General features: G+C 34.0%; 2 protein-coding genes across 18 annotated transcripts; both read left to right on the forward strand.

Annotated features, from left to right (window-relative positions):
- The first annotated feature begins 2,628 nt into the window (after positions 1-2,628).
- LOC102622145 (polyadenylate-binding protein RBP47-like) lies at positions 2,629-7,129 on the forward strand. Its single transcript, XM_052441563.1, has 6 exons — positions 2,629-3,350; positions 4,884-5,364; positions 6,056-6,123; positions 6,196-6,326; positions 6,411-6,507; positions 6,721-7,129. The coding sequence occupies exons 1-6, from the start codon at positions 3,000-3,002 to the stop codon at positions 6,889-6,891; spliced, it is 1,299 nt and encodes a 432-aa protein (XP_052297523.1). The 5' UTR covers positions 2,629-2,999; the 3' UTR covers positions 6,892-7,129.
- A 5,602-nt stretch (positions 7,130-12,731) lies between these two features.
- LOC102622450 (uroporphyrinogen-III synthase, chloroplastic) lies at positions 12,732-19,493 on the forward strand. Of its 17 annotated transcripts, XR_003064467.2 has the most exons (11): positions 12,735-13,027; positions 14,143-14,230; positions 14,595-14,664; positions 15,198-15,316; positions 15,900-15,995; positions 16,599-16,654; positions 17,458-17,543; positions 17,797-17,934; positions 18,490-18,556; positions 18,679-18,949; positions 19,108-19,493. XR_003064467.2 is itself a non-coding variant. In XM_025096325.2 (10 exons), the coding sequence occupies exons 1-9, from the start codon at positions 12,812-12,814 to the stop codon at positions 18,536-18,538; spliced, it is 918 nt and encodes a 305-aa protein (XP_024952093.2). In that variant the 5' UTR covers positions 12,732-12,811; the 3' UTR covers positions 18,539-18,585; positions 18,668-19,098. The 17 variants fall into 17 exon arrangements, 10 of the variants coding, with proteins under 10 accessions (XP_024952093.2, XP_024952092.2, XP_052297724.1 ...); XR_008054878.1 differs by lacking the exon at positions 19,108-19,493 and having other exon boundaries at positions 12,732-13,027; positions 17,797-17,858; positions 18,490-18,585; positions 18,668-19,098; XR_003064469.2 differs by lacking the exon at positions 19,108-19,493 and having other exon boundaries at positions 12,732-13,027; positions 17,797-17,858; positions 18,490-18,585; positions 18,679-19,098.
- Positions 19,494-19,566: the final 73 nt, after the last annotated feature.

A 19,566-nucleotide genomic window follows, 5' to 3' on the forward strand; every position in this document is an offset into this window, starting at 1 on the left:
AATGTTAATTATATTATTAAATTCGATCCGTGATTGAACCAGAGAGAATCAGAGAAAAAAAATCCTCTTATAATTCACTCCGAATGATTTGTGAAAAAATGGATTCCAATGGTATTTAAAAAAAAAAAGGCTAATTAAGCTAATTATTTTGTTGCCGTAGCATCAATTTAAAAAAGTAATCAAAACCAATAACATATGTATAAACAAATGAAAAGTTTCTGTAGAAAGTTATATAGCCGCAATTTCCAACATTTAGAATAAAAAAGGACATAATAGAGTTGTTGAGGCTAAGCCCAATATCATCCAAAGTGCTCCTTCCAAAGAAAAAAAAAAGCATCAGAATTGAAAAAAAAAAATCTTCTAATTAATTAAATAACAAAGCGGAGGGAATTATTCATGGAGAATATATATATATATATATATATATATATATGTGTGTGTGTGTGTGTGTGTGTGTGTGTGTGTGTGTGTCCGAAACTTTCATGATCATATCGTTCTGGGGCTCTAGTACATGACGCTTTCAATTGCTTAAGGACATGTGGAATTTATTACAAAATATATGTGCCGATTCCATATCCTTTCTAACTTTAATTAATTCGGATATTTAAAATGTGGATAGGGATATAAACATTGAAACTGTCGACCACTTAATGCATTTTTTTTTTTTATAGTTATTGTAAGCTTATAATTTAGCGTATAGACCACTTTCTTTATGGGAGTACAAGCAGATGTTTATGACCAAAAACTCAGCAGTTGAAGTGATTATTTCCTTTCATAGAAATGGTCCAAGTGGAAGAAACCTTTTGCGAGATAATCACACGTGCAATATTTGTAGATGAGCTATTTTCATCAGACTTACTTGAAGTTGCACTTGCCTCCACTATTGCCCCGTTTGGGATTGAGGTTAAGACTCAATAAGTTATTTATTTAATAATTTATGACAAAAATAGTGTTTGATAAATTTTATAAAAACTGTTTATTTTATAATTTTATTTTTTTCGACAGTAGCTTTTAAATGCAGATAGATGATTGCTTTTTATAAGCAGCTTATTAAATAAGATACCACATCTTTTTAAAGTTCTTATTACAACCTTAATTAATATTTTAACAAAAACAACTATATTATATTTTTCCATACACTCTAATATATAAGCCATAAGATATCATATTACAACACAATCAAATTACCATCACAACTACTACATATTGTCTCTAATATCAAAGTTTTGATCCAGGAAGTTCATATTTTTTTATATTATACTTGTATTTTCTATTATAAGATTAAAAAAGACTTGCATATAATTATTTAAATTTTTTTGAATTACGAACAATTTCATATGAAAATTAATCATAACTTTTAAAATCAATTTCATAACCATGGCTTTTAACATTCAATCTATTTATATTTTTTTATAGTCATGGTATTTATTGCAACAAGTTTAATGTGAAAGTAATACATATTACATTTTTATTGTATCTAAATTATATGTTAGTATGCATTTTTATCATATTTTATATAATAAATTATTAAATTTTTTTCTCTTAATATAACTTTACGTGTGTTAAAGAGAAAAGGGTATGTCTAAACATTATCAAATTTACTTCAAAAAAAATAAAAGATAATTTAAACTTATGTCTATTTTGGTTATTATATGATAAAATAACATATTTGTAATAAAATTAATCAAACGCATGTACATTATTTTTTAAACTCACAACAATTGTAACAACATAGTTTACCAAACACCAAGTTACTTTTTTAATCAATTGCTTATTACATCTGTACAGCCGAAGCAGCTTATTTAATCAGTAACCGTAATCCCAAACTTGCCCTATATCATATTAGGAAATATTAGCTTTTTTTTTTTAGGTGAATTATTATCAATTTCAATATGGAAAGAAAATGTGAATATCCACACGAAGCATAAAATGCCAACGGCATACCATTTCTTGCTATGCCCTGCGACGATGACATTTCCTTGCTAGTTATGGTATAAACTACATGTCGGGTTTAAGCTGAGAATATAAATGACACGTTGTAGATTGGTTTGACAGGGGCACATTTAATATCTCATTGTATCTGCCTTTTGTGGTAAATATTCCCAGCTCCCTGAACAAAGAAGGTTTTGGGCCGCACACTTTCGAGTCACCTCAAGCAAAATGGGCCGTATCTGGCAACACAACAACTTGCTCAAATGGGCAACAATGCAACAAGCTCAAAACTGTACATGAAAGCACATGAAATAATTTTACTAAAAATAATAATAATAATAATAATAATTTAGTCGTGACTAATTATTAATTATTCGCCAGTAATTTCGCTTCAGAAATTTTCAAGTTACATGCCGGTAAAACAAAAAGGAAGCACATCACATCAGATGACATGTACTTGAGTGATGCTATAACTTTTTAATGCAGGCGCAGTGAATCTTGAGTGGCCGTTAACAAAGCTCTGAGCAGTAAGAAAGGACTTACCATAAGCAAGCGTGACACTGAAAGTGATAAAGATACCATGGCAAGCACAGTTTGCCATTCCTAGTAAAAGGAAAAAAAAATTGTTTTTATATTTTAATTTGATAAAGTTGGGGAGGAGAGATGAGGTGAGGCGAGGTTAAGGACTCAAGGCAGCTGGCCTGGCGGCGGATCCAGGAAGTGAGACACTTTAACACTCAAAACAGTACCACATGCATATCCTTAGTTTTGACAACAAATGAACGGCTAAGATGAGAACCCACCTCCTCATCCATTGGTCTATACTCGAACCGCGTTTACAAAGCCAGCACACGCATCCTTGATCCTCAGCTCAACATAAATCCTCTCCCTTATACCCTAATCTCTCTCTCTCTCTCTCCCTCTTTGTTGAAATCTCTCAGATTCATCGTTTTCTCTCTCTTAACAACAACGCAGATTCATTAATTATATTTTGTTACATTTGTTTGTAACCCTATCCTTGAATCTTTCCATTTTCATTTTATTTTTAATAAAGAAGAGGAAGATAAATGAATAAGATGCAATCAAGCGGCTCTGATTCATCGCAGGACCAGCAGAATCAACGGCAACAACAACAGCCGCCGCCTCCTCAGCAGCAACCTTGGATGGCGATGCAGTATCCAGCGGCGGCGATGGTAATGCCTCACCAAATGATGCCACCTCAACATTACCCGATACCACCACCTCCCTATATGCCGTATCACCAATACCAGCATCACCACCAGCCGCATCTACAGCACCAACAGCAGCAGCAGCATCAAGGATCTGGCGGTGGTGAGAATAAGACTATCTGGGTCGGTGATTTGCATCATTGGATGGACGAGAACTACCTTCATAGCTGTTTTGCTTCCACTGGAGAGGTACTAAATCTCTATGAACTTTTCTTTTTTTTTTTTCCTTTTTTTGGGTAAACAGACTACTTCACGGGGATATGTAGTGTGCTTGTATTAATGAATACTAAAGTTTGTGGCCAAATTTTGAACTAGCTGTTGTGATATTTTGTTTTCTTGTTGGATAATTATTTTAACTATTTTGGCAAATTTGAACGTTGCTATTTTTGGAAAGTTTTATGGTGATGATTAGTTTGTAATATGCGATGATAGGGTGAAGCAAATGGTGAGTTTCAGTGGAGAATATTAATCCGGATATAAAAAGAAACCATTTTTTGAGAGTGTGGAGGAAACGTTCAGAATTAAGTGTTAAATTGTTTTAGGAGTTATATGTACGTGACTTTTTCTTGATAATATGGCTTTTTGCTTCCATGTTAGATAGTCTGAATGATAATAAATGAAAAATAGACTCATGGGTACATGCTTGTGCACTTTTTGCATGTGTTGTGCGAGAGGACTTTGAGATTCTGTAGTAGTTGTTTTCTTCACCATGGGCATAGGGTGACTTTTTGGTCAAAATAAATTAATACCACAATTATAAAAATAAACATTGAGATCAAATTTTGCAGGTGAATGATATTCCTGCGTGCTCTTTAGTGCTTGATTCTTGGGAATGTGCAATGTTAGTTTTCTGCAGTTTTTCAAATAGTAATATTTACCAGATGGCTATTGTTTTTTATAACTAGACACAAAGTGTCCTTGCATATTGTTTACTTTGATTTGCTGACAAGTTTGTCACTTGCTTTCAATTGGCATTGGCCTAATTACTTCTCCACTTTTTGGCCTAACCTTTATCTGTAGATTACTACTACTACATTTCAGTTTGACTCATAAAAGAAAAGGTATAATGTTCTTGAATTTTTTTTTTTTTTTTTTGGTTTCATATTTGTGCTTGATATCATGGTTGGAGTATACTGAAAATACAAAGGATTTTTGGCCAAGAGTAGAGTTAGTGTCTTAGAGAAAAAGTAGAGTATAATTTAAGCTTGTTATTAGTAGGGTGGACGTGGTTTTTTTTTTTTTAAACTAAATAATATATTAATGTAGAAGAGGTAAATGAAATTCATAGTGCTTATGTTAATACTGATATTCGTTTCTCTAGATATTTTTCTCCTTTGCAAGAAGAATAAAATGGTCCGAAGGAAATAAGGTTATGGAAGTTTTTTCTGGAAAAAGAAGCTTTTATTTGTGTACCACTCCTTACTACATATTTTATGTACTAAAAGCTTGTGGAAACTTTGTTTTGTTTGGGACTGTCGAAAGATTATTGACTATTTTCTTAAATCATTCAGCTAAGAGAACTCTTTAACCTGGTATTCATCCATATGGATGAGTTCCACTCATATTGTTCTTCTCTTGTTACTTATTTTTCTTGCTCTGACAAAAAAAATGCTATATATCATTTAGATTACTTATTTTTCTTGCTCTGACAAAAAAATGCTATATATCATTTAGATTACTTATTTTTCTTGCTCTGACAAAAAAATGCTATATATCATTTAGATTGCCTCCATTAAGGTTATTCGCAATAAGCAGACAGGATTGTCAGAAGGTTATGGATTTGTGGAATTTTTTACCCATGCAACAGCTGAGAAAGTTCTGCAGAGCTATACTAGCATTCTGATGCCCAACACAGATCAGCCTTTCCGCCTGAACTGGGCAACATTTAGTACGGGTGACAAGCGCTCAGATAATGGTCCTGATCTTTCTATTTTTGTAGGAGATTTAGCTGCCGATGTTACTGATAGCTTATTGCATGAAACTTTTGCTAGTAGATATCCTTCTGTTAAAGCAGCAAAAGTTGTCTTTGATGCCAATACTGGTCGATCAAAAGGTTATGGTTTTGTAAGGTTTGGAGATGATAATGAGAGGTCCCAGGCCATGACTGAAATGAATGGTGTCTATTGTTCAAGCAGGCCTATGCGTATTGGTGCTGCAACTCCAAGGAAGTCCTCTGGTTATCAACAGCAATACTCTTCTCAAGGTAATTGGTTTTTCTTTTTGCAATTTTCTGCATGCTGAACAGGTTCGCGAGGTTTCTTGACACTGCTTTGTTTCATATGTCCTGTTACTAACTTATTATACATGCTTTGAGGCATGGTCCGACCCTTCCCTTCCTATAGCTACTGCCTAGTGGGAATAGTTTATGCTCCAATAGCTATGGCGTAGTTGCTCCTATGACTATAATCAGCCAATTTTTGTTTTCCTATCTACAACATTTGCACCCAAAGTTTATTTGGAGCACCTCATGGATGACCAAGTGTTGTAAATGCTTCCTCTGCTTTTGTGTAATAACTAAAGTGTTTGGTTCCACCAATGAGTAGAATCCAGTTTTTCTCTAGTAACGATGGTTCAGTTAGTTTGAGAACTACATCTCTTCCTGCCTCATCCTTTATCTATCTATTTTCAGTTTTATGAAACCACTTTTGCTTCTTTGTTAGGCCACTTAGGTTCAATCTGCTTTATTTTTGTTTCTGCGATCAGATTTTGTTTCTGAGGTGATGCAGGACCACAAAGAGTAAAAAAGGGGAAAGAAAGTGAAAGAGATGGAGAAGAGAAGACATTGTTGTGAGAGGAAAGGAGAGAGAGAAGAGAGAACATTGTTATACAAGTTGTGTTTTCATAGAAATTCTTCATATTGCAATTCGATATCGTTTTTCTTTTGGTTTTAATAGGAGGGTATGCGTCAAATGGTGCCCCAGGCCAAGGCCCTCAATCTGAAGGAGACTCTTCAAACACAACAGTGAGTTTCCAGCTCCTCCATCTGATTCTGGCCATTAGGAGCAGCACTGACTAATTCATGTTTTTGTTGTAGATATTTGTTGGTGGCCTTGACCCTAATGTCACAGATGAAGATCTACGACAACCTTTCTCTCAGTATGGCGAAATAGCCTCGGTTAAAATACCAGTCGGGAAAGGATGCGGATTCGTACAATTTGCCAACAGGTATTTTTATCAATGGATGAAATACTAGTCTAGCTCTTGCTTCACTCAGTGACTTGTGATTCTCCATCTGATCTCTCCTAACAGAGAGAATGCTGAGGAAGCACTGCATAAGTTGAATGGGACAGTAATTGGCAAGCAAAGTGTGCGTCTTTCTTGGGGGCGCAACCCAGCAAATAAGCAGGCATCTCTCTCCCCTTTTACTAGTAGTACGCAATTTAAGAAAATTGAATATAATGCTTAATAAATAGGGAACTGGTAGAATAACTAACTTGTAAAAACTATTAAAACTTGTTTATCTTATTGACTTCCCAAACAACCAAAAAAAAAAAAAAAGGGTTTGAAAAACAGTTGATTTGTTAATTTCTCATGAACTATAATGTTTTTGGTGTAGCAGTTTAGGGCAGATTATGGCAATCAATGGAGTGGGGCATACTATGGAGGGCAAGTTTATGATGGTTATGGGTATGCTATTCCGCCACCAAATGACCCAAGCATGTACGCTGCAGCAGCTGCGGCCTATGGGGCTTACCCTGTGTATGGCAGCCACCAACAACAAGTAAGCTGAGGTAACTGCACGGGAGAGAATACGTATAGCTCTAGAAATTTAAACGTTATCACGCTAGAAAGGGCAAATGTGCCTGATCTTCGGTAGTCTCTTGGTTCTGTAGTAATTCTTATAAAATGCCGTCCATTGTGGAGCGGAATTGAATTTTGACGACCTGAGGTAGTTTCTAGGGATTGGATTTATTATTTGTCTAGAACTAAGGGTGTTAATGAGATGGGAAACTTATTTATTGGAATAATTGATCTTGCCATGTGTTGTAGTGTGCGTGCTTTTGTCCTTCGACCATTCAGCGCGCGCGCTCACACACACACTCATCATATTAATAATGGTTGGGAGATTTTGCGTTAATATTGCGTGCCTATCCGCGTAAAAACTTAGATTAAAAGGCTTTCAAGTAAATCTTCTCAAGATATGAAGATACAAACGACTCTTTACGCACATTGGTTTAGCGAGAGTATGTTGTTTTGGTCAAAAACCGTCTGCTAATCATGCACCTCTACTGTTCCTATGTTCGTACCGAGTATCCTTTTCACATTTTTGTTTTCAATTTTTTATTTGACGAGTGGTGGGCAATATTGCTTGCTCAAGTAGGTAATGTACATTCGTACCGATCTTCACCTCCACAGTGAGAGAGAACGTGAGGTAATTACAATTGTTTCATAATCCCCCAGAAAAATACATTGTGGCTTTAAAATGCGACAAGTAGACTCTAGACCTGGAGTCTGGATGATGGACTGATGTTCTTTGGGCCGTAACTGTAGTATGTTAAATAGCTGGGGCTAATTGATTAAAAGGATATGAGAATGATTTGGTCACCACCGTTGCTCATCATAATAGCTCACATGTCCAATTTTATTAGGAGAGTTGTGAAACGGGACTTACGGAGCTCGGCACGCGGGTTATTGCTCACTACGTCGCCCATCGAATCAAAATCCAGAAGATACATATAACAAAATTTTAATATTTATTAATTAAAAATCTAAAAAATTGACCAGCAAAGTGGCTGTTGCCGTCGTTTTAGTAAAATAAGAACTGCTATAATTTTTGTCAATTGATCTACACTAAAATGTAAACGAAGTGGTCACCTGAAAAATTGATAGGTGTCATGCACATTACAGGAATATTGTTAATTACGTGCATATGTCAACCGAATGATTATAGAGATGGCAAAAATTTCCACCCGAATGAAGGTCTTGGGGAATTTTTTCAAAGAGTATGAAAATTATTTTATACTTTATTTTTTTATTTAGGGAAGGGAATGATATTTTTTTATCTAATTTTTTATTTGGCGAAAGGATGGGATGAGGTGGAATCTCCATCCCCTCTTTATTTCTTCATTTTAATTTTCATTTTCATTTTCATTCTAATTTTTAGAATTATTAGTAGGGGTGGTAAAACGGATAATCAAATCGAATCCTAAACAGATTCGGTCAAAATTCTGTGGATTCAGATTTGATTCGTTTATTAAACAAATTAAAATATCAAGATTCATATTCAATTAGTTTATTAAACGAATAATCGGTTTGATTCGTTTAATTCATTTAATAGAATTAATAAACGAATCGAATTGAATATGAATTCATTTACAAAAATTAAATAAATAATCCAAACCATCAAAGTTTTCATCCCATTTAGATGTTTACTTATTATTTATAATTACCATATTAACCTTCATATTTTAAATTTCTCATAAATATTCAAAAATAAATAAGTAATTTAATTAAACGAATAGATTGTATTTGGTTCGTTATAACCCATTTATTAAACGAGTGCTGAACTAATTATCGAATCAATGTCTTCAAACCCAGATTCGATTTGTTTAATTAACGAATCAAATCGAATTCACCCATTTATTAAACGAATCAATTTTTTCAAATCTAAACCCATTTAATTTGCTTCAAATCGAATCAAATAAACAAATCCCAACCCAAGTTGCCACCCCTACCGAGATTATTAGTGAAAAATAATAAAACTTAAATTGTAAAATATTAAATATTGGCGTAAATAACAAATATCAATATATTTATACAAATTATATAAATATTATTTAATATATAGACTTTAATATAATTTATATTTAATCACAACCTAAAGCTCGCAATTCTACAAGTGTACAATCCACAAATCAAACCCTAAGCCACTCTCTCACAATCCCGCTCATTTTTTCCAAATTATATGCGCCATAGCCATGATACGGATTGTCCTCATCTCGTCATAGCCTAGTAACACATCCCGTTGTCCGTGGCAAAACAATCTAGCTCATCGCGTCATCAGCTAGCACCCTAGCGCATGGCATTCCTTGTGCCAAAGTCGGTGGCCAAGAGGCATCATTACTCACGGATAGCACTCACGTGAATATTGTGTAAATTCACATTATTTGAATTTTGTTTTGAAAAGCATTATTTGAATAATATATATAGCAAAAGTTTTAGGTTAATATGATTAAGTTAAGTTTGAAAATTAAGAACTTATTAAATCATTCGGGGATCAAGGATCTTCAAATCTCTTGTTATTATTCGGGGACCCCAACCCCCTCTTCTCAAGTAATTATGATGGGGAGGGGGACGTATTTAAAATATGGGGGATTGATACAAGGATTACTCTTCCTTCCTCATTGCCATCCCCATTTGATTCTCTGCAAAACCAATTTTACAAGAAAAATTTATTTAATTTGTGATTATAATGGAGGCTGGGGGTGAGGTATGAAAAATATTATTTTAAAAAATATATTCATGGATAGTTTTTGTAATGAAATTTATGAACATAATCTTCTATAATAAAAATAACATTATTACAATAATTTTCTGTAAAAATAACACACGGGACCTTCATAAATCTGCAACAAACTTTATAAAAAATTTAAAGGCTACACCAAATTTCTTGCAATAATTATATCATCTAATATGAGCCTGAACCTTAGGTACTCGACAGATTGCTCGCCACTGCATTCAAGGACAACATGAATATTCCTAAATAATTTCGACATGGGTTTATTGCTCACAATTGCTTTTCAATGTGAGTATGTTTTAATATTTTACTTCTTTAAAATATAAATTTCAATAATAATTCACAGTGATTATTTAGTAAAATAAAAAATAAAAAATATTTTAACTTTAATCATATATATTTTAAGGCAATTGCAGTAATTATACCAAGATTTTCTAAAAGAGTTTAACGGGATGTGGATGAAAAAGAAAAGTAGTTTGTGTCATTGTTCTACGAGTTAGATAGTTACGTGATAAAAATTAATATTTCAGTAATTGTATTTCATCATAAATTGAGTAGTTGGTTGATAATTACCTAAATAAATAAATATTTTTTGGACTACTCTAACATTTAACAATTTGTGCATTAATTAAATCATACTATTTTTCCCAACAAAAAATTGTTGACTTTATATATACACTGTTCTGTCGTTAATAAACGATCTTATCACATATTCCACATTAATGGAATCAGCATCTATAGTATGAGCTTATTGAGGTAATAAGCCTGAAATAACTAATATTAGGAGGCTTATGACTTCAATAGAGATGATGAAAAATTCTCAATGAACCCTTGGGTACCACGCAATCGGCAATTGGATGTAAATTGTGTGTCACAAATATGTAAATGTTGTATATTATATACAGATCAATATCAAATGTTGAGAGACGTGGTTGCTGTGTATTGGTATAGGTTGGGGGACTTAGCATAAGATTTATACGTATCCAACCCAAAATGATAGCTTTTTAGGTGGAGTGACTTACCTCTTTATAAACTTGAGTATCTCTCCTTCACTTTCCAATGTGGGACGTAATTCAACAATTTCCCCCAGATGAAACCACCGTTGGACTCCGGTCTTTTCGCCCGACACACCTGAATTGTTCCACCACCACATTCCGACTAATATGGTTTAACTCTTATATCATTTGTTGGAGGAACTTAGCATAATATTTTTAAGTATCTAATGCAAAAAACTAGTTTTTTAGGTAGAGTGATATACCTCCTTATAAACCTAAATATTTTTCTTTTATTAATTAATGTGGGACACAACTCAACAGTATATATATATCTCAACCTTTTTAATATTTCTCCATAGAGTTTATGTCTTTGACATATAAACATTTTTTTTCCTCGACCGGCCTTTGAGTTCATCAAATTATTCTTTCTTAATTTATTTAATCACGTAACTAACATTCATTAAGCATAGGAAGGCAAATAACCAATAATATAAATAGGAGCAAAGATTATTAAAAGCTTAGCAAAGTTAATAAGAGTAGAGAATCTTAGTTCAAAGTAAAGAGCTAGTCAATCACTTCAATAAATTTGCAATGTTGTGATTAATTGGTTTAATAAAGCCCTTCTATCATTTGCTAGACTGAAAAAAATTACCAACATTGTCTATGAGGACTGTGATTATGATACGATATTGTACTTTGAGACCATAAGGAAACATGAAAGACCTCTATTGATCTCAGGCCCATTTGGAATTGTTTTTAGAAAGTTCAAAACTGATTTTGAAAAGGTAAAAATTAATTTTGGTGTTTTAAAATTTTTTAAAAATTACTTTTAGCAAAATCGCCTTATCTTACAGTAAATTTTAAAAAACAGAATTAGAGTGGCTTTTTAAAATCTTATCTTGAGAATCATTTTTATATTTAATGTAATTTTATAAATATCCTCATATATATTATAAAAATTTAAAATTATCCTTATTAATTAGAAAATAAAATTATTAACTTTAAAAAAATTATTATTATTGTTAATTAGATTGAGGTAACAAAATAAAAAATAAAATTAATAATACAAAATGTTTATTTTAGTTATCAATTATTATACTTACACGATAAAAAATATTATATATATGTTTTAAATAAATTTTATTTAACATTATCACTAATTCATTTTTTAGGTTATCACAATAGTTTAATAGTAAGATTTAATAAATACATATAACTGTTTTTAAAACTCATAACACTTTTAAAAATATATTTTATTAAATATTTAATAAATTATTTTTACAACACAATTAACAATAATTATCTTTAAAACTACAGCATCGCCAAACTAATCTTACTGTCCCAGATTTGAGATCAAACTGACAATCGAACTGGCATATAATTGTGCCAGTTTCCTATGGTATAATAAAAAAAAAAACACGAAGACGTCTGTCCCAAAAATTTTGTAACGTAATCTCCCAGAGCCGCAGTGGCGCATGGGAGCACCATCCCATGCTGCCAGTTTCCTTATTTGGCATTGTCTCTGACATTCTCTACCATCTGATTTTGAATCACACGATAAGCAATCATCTCAACGGTAGAAGATGAAGATATCTAAGCAGTTATGATACACCAAGTACTCGACAATCAAAGCTCACAACTTTTCAGCCACTCATTTGGCCAGTGTTGGCCCATACGGGCGCACAGCACACCACAGTTGGGTACCCTGGATGGGAAGCAAAGAATATTCAAGTTGGATTAGTTAATCTTTATCAAATTTTGACCCTTAGATTATCTGACAAATTTATTGCCTTTATCATTGCAGAGAAATCTACGGTCCAGATCATAATAGAAAGGTCATTCTTCAAACACATGACTATAACTCCAAATGAAGAAAAGACACATAATGATTATTGAATGGTCGTTTCGTTGGCAGTGGATGCACATGAGAGATGCTAGCGCCGCGGCCCCACAGTTAAGAGCTACGTGTCTTCCAGTAACTTCTACAGGTGTCCCTAGTGTTACCTTCTGGCTCGGCTCTATTTAATTAGTTTTTCTTAAAACCAAGAATTATAAGCGCGATTATTATTATATTGTTTAGTCTTGATTTTAATAATAATATTCCTCAGATATTTAGCGAAAGGAAAATAAAATAAAGAATGAAGTGCTTAATTTGGTAACAGCTGGTCCTGCGGCCTCCAAAGTCTCAACACGTTTCAATGGCACAAGTCTCTCTCTTCTCTCTCTTCTCTCTCTCCTCTCCATTTCCAGCTTCCGCTGTTTCTTCTCGTCTGCGACTAAACAGGCCACTCCCATTTCAGTTCAGCAGAATTCAAGCTTCTTCTGATGCAACATCTGCTTCTGCTTCCAATTCAAATCCGAAGGTCGTGGTCACCAGAGAACGCGGCAAAAACGGCAAGCTCATCAAGGCTCTGGTACGCGTTCTATTTTCTCGTACTCCATTCAATTTTGTCGTTTCTTCAGCTATCTCATTTTATAATTTGATACATTGTCGTCATTTTCTATTTCTCGAAACTGTTCGAGCACAGAAGGTTTCGGTATCAATTTTCGTAGCTTTGGATTTAAGCGCTCAAGAATATTCTAGTTTTAGATGTTTTCAGGATTTTTTTTCCTTTCTGTAGTGCGCATTTTCGAATATGAATTGAGGATTCATTTCTAGCATGAGGTGTTTGATCAAATGCTGAAATGAATGTAGCATATATCATTGCTTTTGTTCTTTTTTTTTTTTGTCTTTTTTTTTTTGGTTTAATAATATAACGTGGAAAATCTGTGAAAATAAAGAATCACTGAATATATATTTCAGATGGTGAAACTTTCAAGAAAGTATATGTTGTAGTCAATGTGGAGAAATATAAAAATGTAAATAAATCTTGAGACTTTTTTGATAATTTTAATGTCTGTTAACATTTTTCTTTCTGCAGAAGAAACGAGTGTAAGTGTGATTGGCTACTGAACTTAGTAGCTCTACTTTGAATGGCATGCATTTTTTACGTCGAATACTATCACTGAACAAAATTGGAGTCACCAGTGACATAAATGAAAACGTGATTGTTTATAAGATCTCAGGAAATCAATTGCTAATATAGAGCATTACGTGTTTCAACTATTTTTTGCACTTCTCCAGTGTCATTAACAAGCTTCACGTGCTCTTAGTCCTTTTTGCCTCTAATGAAAACCAAAAAATAAATAAAAGATTTGTTTTCCAGTTGTCATCATCAATTTTTCTCTGCAGCTTGGAAGAGTACAAAGTAAATGGAGAGCTGTTAGAAGCTCAGTCACTTCCATTCTAATGCATATCTTTAAAATTTCACATCACGGTTGCTTGATGTCTTTAATCAGTTAACTATTTATAGCTTCTGTTGTCTTGGGCTCCACGCTAGCTATAATGTTGCTTGTGCAAATACTTGGTACCAAACTGTGTCATGTGGTGCTTGCATGGTATATTCATCATACTAACCGAGGGCAAAGATTTTTTCCTTGTTTTGCACTTAGGATGAACAGAAAATTGATTTTCTGTTTCTGAGAGCAGGCTAAACATCGGATTGACTGTTTGGAACTCCCCCTGATTCAGCATGCACAGGGGCCTGATACGGATAGGCTTTCTTCTGTATTAAATGGTAAGTTCTTTCCTCACCCCCCCTGTTAAAAAAGAGATGACTGATCTAGTTTTTCACTGGTCCTGAATATGGAATGATCTCAATACATGTGGCAGTGATTCCTACACAGGAAAAAATTCCTATATGTTTTGAGGTTCGCTCTCTTTTATGCCCCATGCTCTTCATGAGCTTGGTTCTGGCAAAGCAAATGTTCTGCATTGTAAATTTTATTTATTTATTTTTTTGAAAGTATTTCTGCATGGTAAAACCACTTTTTCCATCTGAAGCAACTGAAGTCTTTGTTTGTTTAACATTATGCCAAAGTCAAGACTCATATGAGTTATTTCACTTTTCTTTTTTTCTTACTATATATTTCTGTTTGCAGCAGATACTATATTTGACTGGATTATCATAACTTCTCCTGAAGCTGGTTCTGTGTTTCTAGAGGCATGGAAGTAAGGATTAGAAACTACTAGCAAGGCGCTATCCTACTTTCTATATATTAATTCCTTTTCTGCACTTTGCTGCAGAGATGATTTAGTCTATTTTTGGCTTTTTCTTTTCAACCAGTTCTATTTTGTGACTTAAAATTTTGTATGGATACTGTTTATCCTAGGATGTTCATATTTTTGTCTACTTCCTTTCACTGCTTCTGCTGTAGTTTTGGATGAGTTGATCCAATTTTTATGGACCTTTAGATTTATGTTCTCAAAGTATCTTTTATTATCAAAATTAGTTTTATTTTTATTATTGTCTAGTTATTATCCTAAATTTGTTTGTTATCTGCTTAGTTTTTGGAAGGCTTGAACAAGCACTACCTACAATTCCTTTCATAGAGCAATGCTCATATCCTGATGTATTTTGTTTCTTCATAAACTGGGGTGCATTGGCAGGCACCTTGGTTTTTTACGTTTAGTTCTTTTTTCACTTTCTATTTTTTCTAATTTCCATAATTAATTATTTTTATCCCCTGAATTCTGGTCCTTAGGGAAGCTGGAACCCCGAATGTTAGGATTGGTGTTGTGGGCGCTGGCACAGCAAGCATTTTTGAGGAAGTAATTCAATCTTCAAAGTGTTCACTGGATGTGGCCTTTTCGCCATCAAAAGGTATTCTTTCATGTTTATAAGTGCAAGAATGCTATATATCTGGACTTCTTTGTTGCCTGTTATGCATCATTGTATTCTAGGAGACTCAAGTAAAGTCAGAATCTTGCATTCATTTCAGATAGGAATCTCTTCCCATTGTTTTGTAGTACTAACAATAATATAAAACAAAAATTATGAAATTCTACATGAAGCAAATGGTCAACTCTCCAGCATAAATCTTGTTGCTTTGCGTGTATGTTTTACATTAATGAAATTGAAGATTTAAACTCTAGATAGCAGATATATTGTATTTGGGCCTTGTGTCGATACTTCTCCAGTTTTCCCACGTCTTTTTGTGGATATGCTTGGCTCTGAGGAAAACATACTTCAATGCTAATATAATATTTCAACATTCTCTCCTTGAAAAGTATCTTGGTAAATGACATATGAGTGGTCAACATCACTGACATGGTTGTATTATTTGTTATTTTACAGTCATAGATTCTGATGTTTCTTGGTAAATGATTGTAGATTGCCACTTTTTGGTTTCTAAAAGCATCTGTGCTGATTTCAAATTTTTTTCGTAACTTATTCTGCATTGCAGCAACAGGGAAAATTTTGGCTTCGGAGCTTCCAAAGAATGGAAAAAAAAAATGCACTGTGTTGTATCCTGCTTCTGCAAAAGCTAGCAATGAGATTGGTATGTTAAAAGCTTCTGGTTTTATGCTTTCCTTTTTCTGATTTGCTTTCTCTCTCTATTTCTTTTTCCTCTTCTGGCAGTCGATTGTTTCATGTTTGCTATATCTGTGAGTAAATGTTCATCAATCCACTTTAATCTGACTGGTTTCTGCAGCCCAAATTGCTTTTAATCTTTTCCTATTACTGTGGTTACAAGCTGGAGTTTGTTCAGTTTGTGAACTGCTGGAATCTGGAGTTTAATTTATAATTGGATCCTTTTTCTTCTAGTTATATTTGAACTTAGATGTACGGTTTTTCGATCCTCTAAAACTTCTAGAACTTTTGACTCTGAGAGCATCAGTAGTTTGTGATCCACATCATGCAATGGTTTCCACTTTATAGTATAGATAATTTTTGCCAATGTGTAAGTTTGCCGTATAATATTTTTTGTAACTTTCTAACACTGAGCTTTCTTCATTTCTGATGTTCTGATAGATTTTTAAGGCCCAAATTGTACAATATAATACCTGAATATGTCGTAAGGTAGCAGTTGATTTCATGATTGGGTTCAATGTGAAAGAATGTAGATGTAATATTGAATGCCTATTTGTCATTTATGTTTCAGAGGAAGGTCTGTCCAATCGTGGATTTGAGGTTGTGAGGCTGAATACATACACTACGGTAAGTGTTTCAATGCTGGCATTGTGACCTGTGAGTGCAGTTCTTCAATATTGATTGTACAGGCATTGTTTCCTGTTTGTGTTTGGAATGGTTGTTTGAGACACAGCTATTTATTTTTGTGTTGTATTCCTTCATACAATCCAAGGAATCATGGTTCACCGGTCAAGGTACACTATTTGTTGTTATATTATGTCTTGTCTGGAATGGTTGTTTGGTAACTTTGTAATGTATTGTTGGTTATTGTCTCCTGCTTTGGCATGAGAGCTCTATAATCAGGAAAAGTAACTCTTTTACTATATTTTCTTGCATATTTGATGATCAATATATGTGTGTGTGTGTGTGTGTGTGTCCTAGGACTCTACTTAGCTACCAGTGGCTGATTTGATGCGGCCATGAGGTTGGCTGCTTGCTTTGTCTCCCATCAGTTATTGAATCGGCTATACAGATAATTCGACTGTAAGAAGCTTGTTTATACACCAAAGAGCTCATGGTTTCACTTGTTCATGTGGTGCTGGGGTTATGGCGTTCCTGTCATGGTTTGTGTGTATGTTGGCCATAGTTAATCCTGCAGCAAAAGCCATCACAAATTCACAGTAGTTGCTATCTCAGCCTTATGTTTCTCAAGTCCTTGCCCTGTTCTCATATTTGAAAATTATATGTTTACCTATCCTGGCTGGTTATGAAGTGTTTGTTCTATGGTAGCTTAATTCAGAAGACCTAAAAATCTATTTAAATAGGTATTTGACATCACTAATTGAATGATTTACGTCATTTAGCCCATGATTTCTCATAATTTCTTTCAGGAACCCGTTCATCATGTTGACCAAACAGTTCTCAAGCAAGCACTTTCTATCCCTGTGGTGGCTGTTGCTTCACCATCTGCAGTTCGGTAAGTAGCTAGTTGCTAGCAGCGGTCCTACCATAGTCATTAAAAGCTTTATATTCATTCACAAGGAAACTCATGAACTGAACTTACTTCCCTGGCACCCAATTAAGAATTGTGGGAACGCTCCAAATTTTTGGTTGTTCCCATTTGGGATCCTTAAATGACCGATGTTTCATGATTTGATAATTCTCTTCCAAATACTTTTCCTTTGCAATAGTAATTATTTCTTTTACTTAGTTACACTTCCCTGCTGCAGCAGTTCCTGGGTCAATCTTATTTCAGACACAGAGCAGTGGAGCAATTCTGTTGCCTGCATTGGTGAGACTACTGCTTCGGCAGCAAAAAGATTAGGCCTGAAAAATGTTTACTACCCAACTCACCCTGGTCTTGAAGGGTAACCCTCGGTCTCATTTAGCATTTTTTGAAGCTTCTGCTTTATGCTGATGGCCCTCTTATATACCGTATGGTTGATTAGGATAAGAGATGGAAGTTATCTGGGAAAGAAATTTGATTTTGTGTGAATATTAGTAATTGGGATAAGAGATGGAAGCTATCTGAGAAAGAAATTTGATTTTGTGCGAATATTAGTATATAAATTGGAAATATTTCTTTTTCAAATGAAAAAGTGATTACGTACTTAATTTCAAAACTCAAAATATCATAGACATAAGCTTTGCTGTGCTGAATGGAAGCTATAAGTTGCACTTATTTCAACTTAAATTCAATATAGTAAATCCTGGTTTAAAGCAAAAGGATGCTCCTAGGAGCACTAATACATTTACATATTTAAGTATGATTCTTGCGAACATAAGGTTTCATCACCCACGGCTGGCAAAACCTGAATTCTATTGGAGAGTGATGAATTAGCCCAAATTACCAGAGTCAAATTGGTAGATGGGTGCCCTTTTTTTTTTTTTTAATTTCTTGTTTTATAATTTTTTGGTGGCAGCTGGGTAGATAGCATACTTGAAGCCTTGAGAGAACATGGTCACTTCTAGATGTTTCAAGTTATTCAGGTAATTCTTTGAGAAAACGTTTTCCACTGGTAAGTTTGGTAAAACCATTGTCTTAAAATAAGAAAGCATTTCCTACCATTGTGGATTATTGAGTCATTCATACCTTTTTAGTTTTCTCACAGGCTGTGACTGATAATGAGCAAAACGCTGCAAGATTGAAGCAGCTCTCCAAATAAAATGAGTTTTGGACGAGTTGCATCATCATCCTGAGAGCCTGTCAAGCTGTAGAAGAGAAAGGTGCCAAGATGGTTCATATTCCTGACCGATTGTATCTTGTTGGCAAAGCTTTCTCTTGACGTTAGTGAAGAGACCATTCATATGATTTTGTGGAGAAAGAGGCTTCTCAACTTGTATATGCATTTTTCTCGTATTTGTATACCTGATTTATCATCAGTACGTAACCCATTGATACTCAACTTCTTGAAATGCTAACCAGTGGTATATTTTGTTGTATAGCTGTGATTAATTTCTCCATACATTTTAAGCTTGTAATTGAAGCTCATTTCATCTGACATGTTTATGCTTAATGTGTTTAAATTTTACTGTTGCAGAATGAGAGATCTCATGATTTGATGGGGTTTATGCCTGTGGATGTACTCAACGTGTGCTATGTAGTCTTTTTTTTTTTTTTTTTTTTTTTTGGGATAGAGCTTTATGATCACTTATATGGCCGGTTATCGTAAAACTTGCATTGAAGACTATTGGGTTTCTGCATTATGAGTTCCTTTACTCTCTTTTGTCCGGCCGTCTGTCCCTCTACAACACCCCTTCTCTTCAATTATTGTATTTAGTAATAAGAACTTCCTTGAGTGTTATGTCCGTTGTGACTTGTCAACACTGGGAAGTGGACTGGTTGTGTTGCCAATTGCAGTAAGTTAACTTTGGTTACGTTGATAAGGCAAAAAATTGATATGCAGATGTTTTGAAAATTCTCTCAGCATAAGATTCTTTCATTTTATCCCCCTTTATTTCCTTTTTCCACTTGCTTCGCTTGCATCTTGGTGCAAATC

The sequence above is a fragment of the Citrus sinensis genome, chromosome 5 (assembly GCF_022201045.2).
Source record: "Citrus sinensis cultivar Valencia sweet orange chromosome 5, DVS_A1.0, whole genome shotgun sequence".
Classification (NCBI taxonomy): Eukaryota; Viridiplantae; Streptophyta; class Magnoliopsida; order Sapindales; family Rutaceae; genus Citrus; species Citrus sinensis.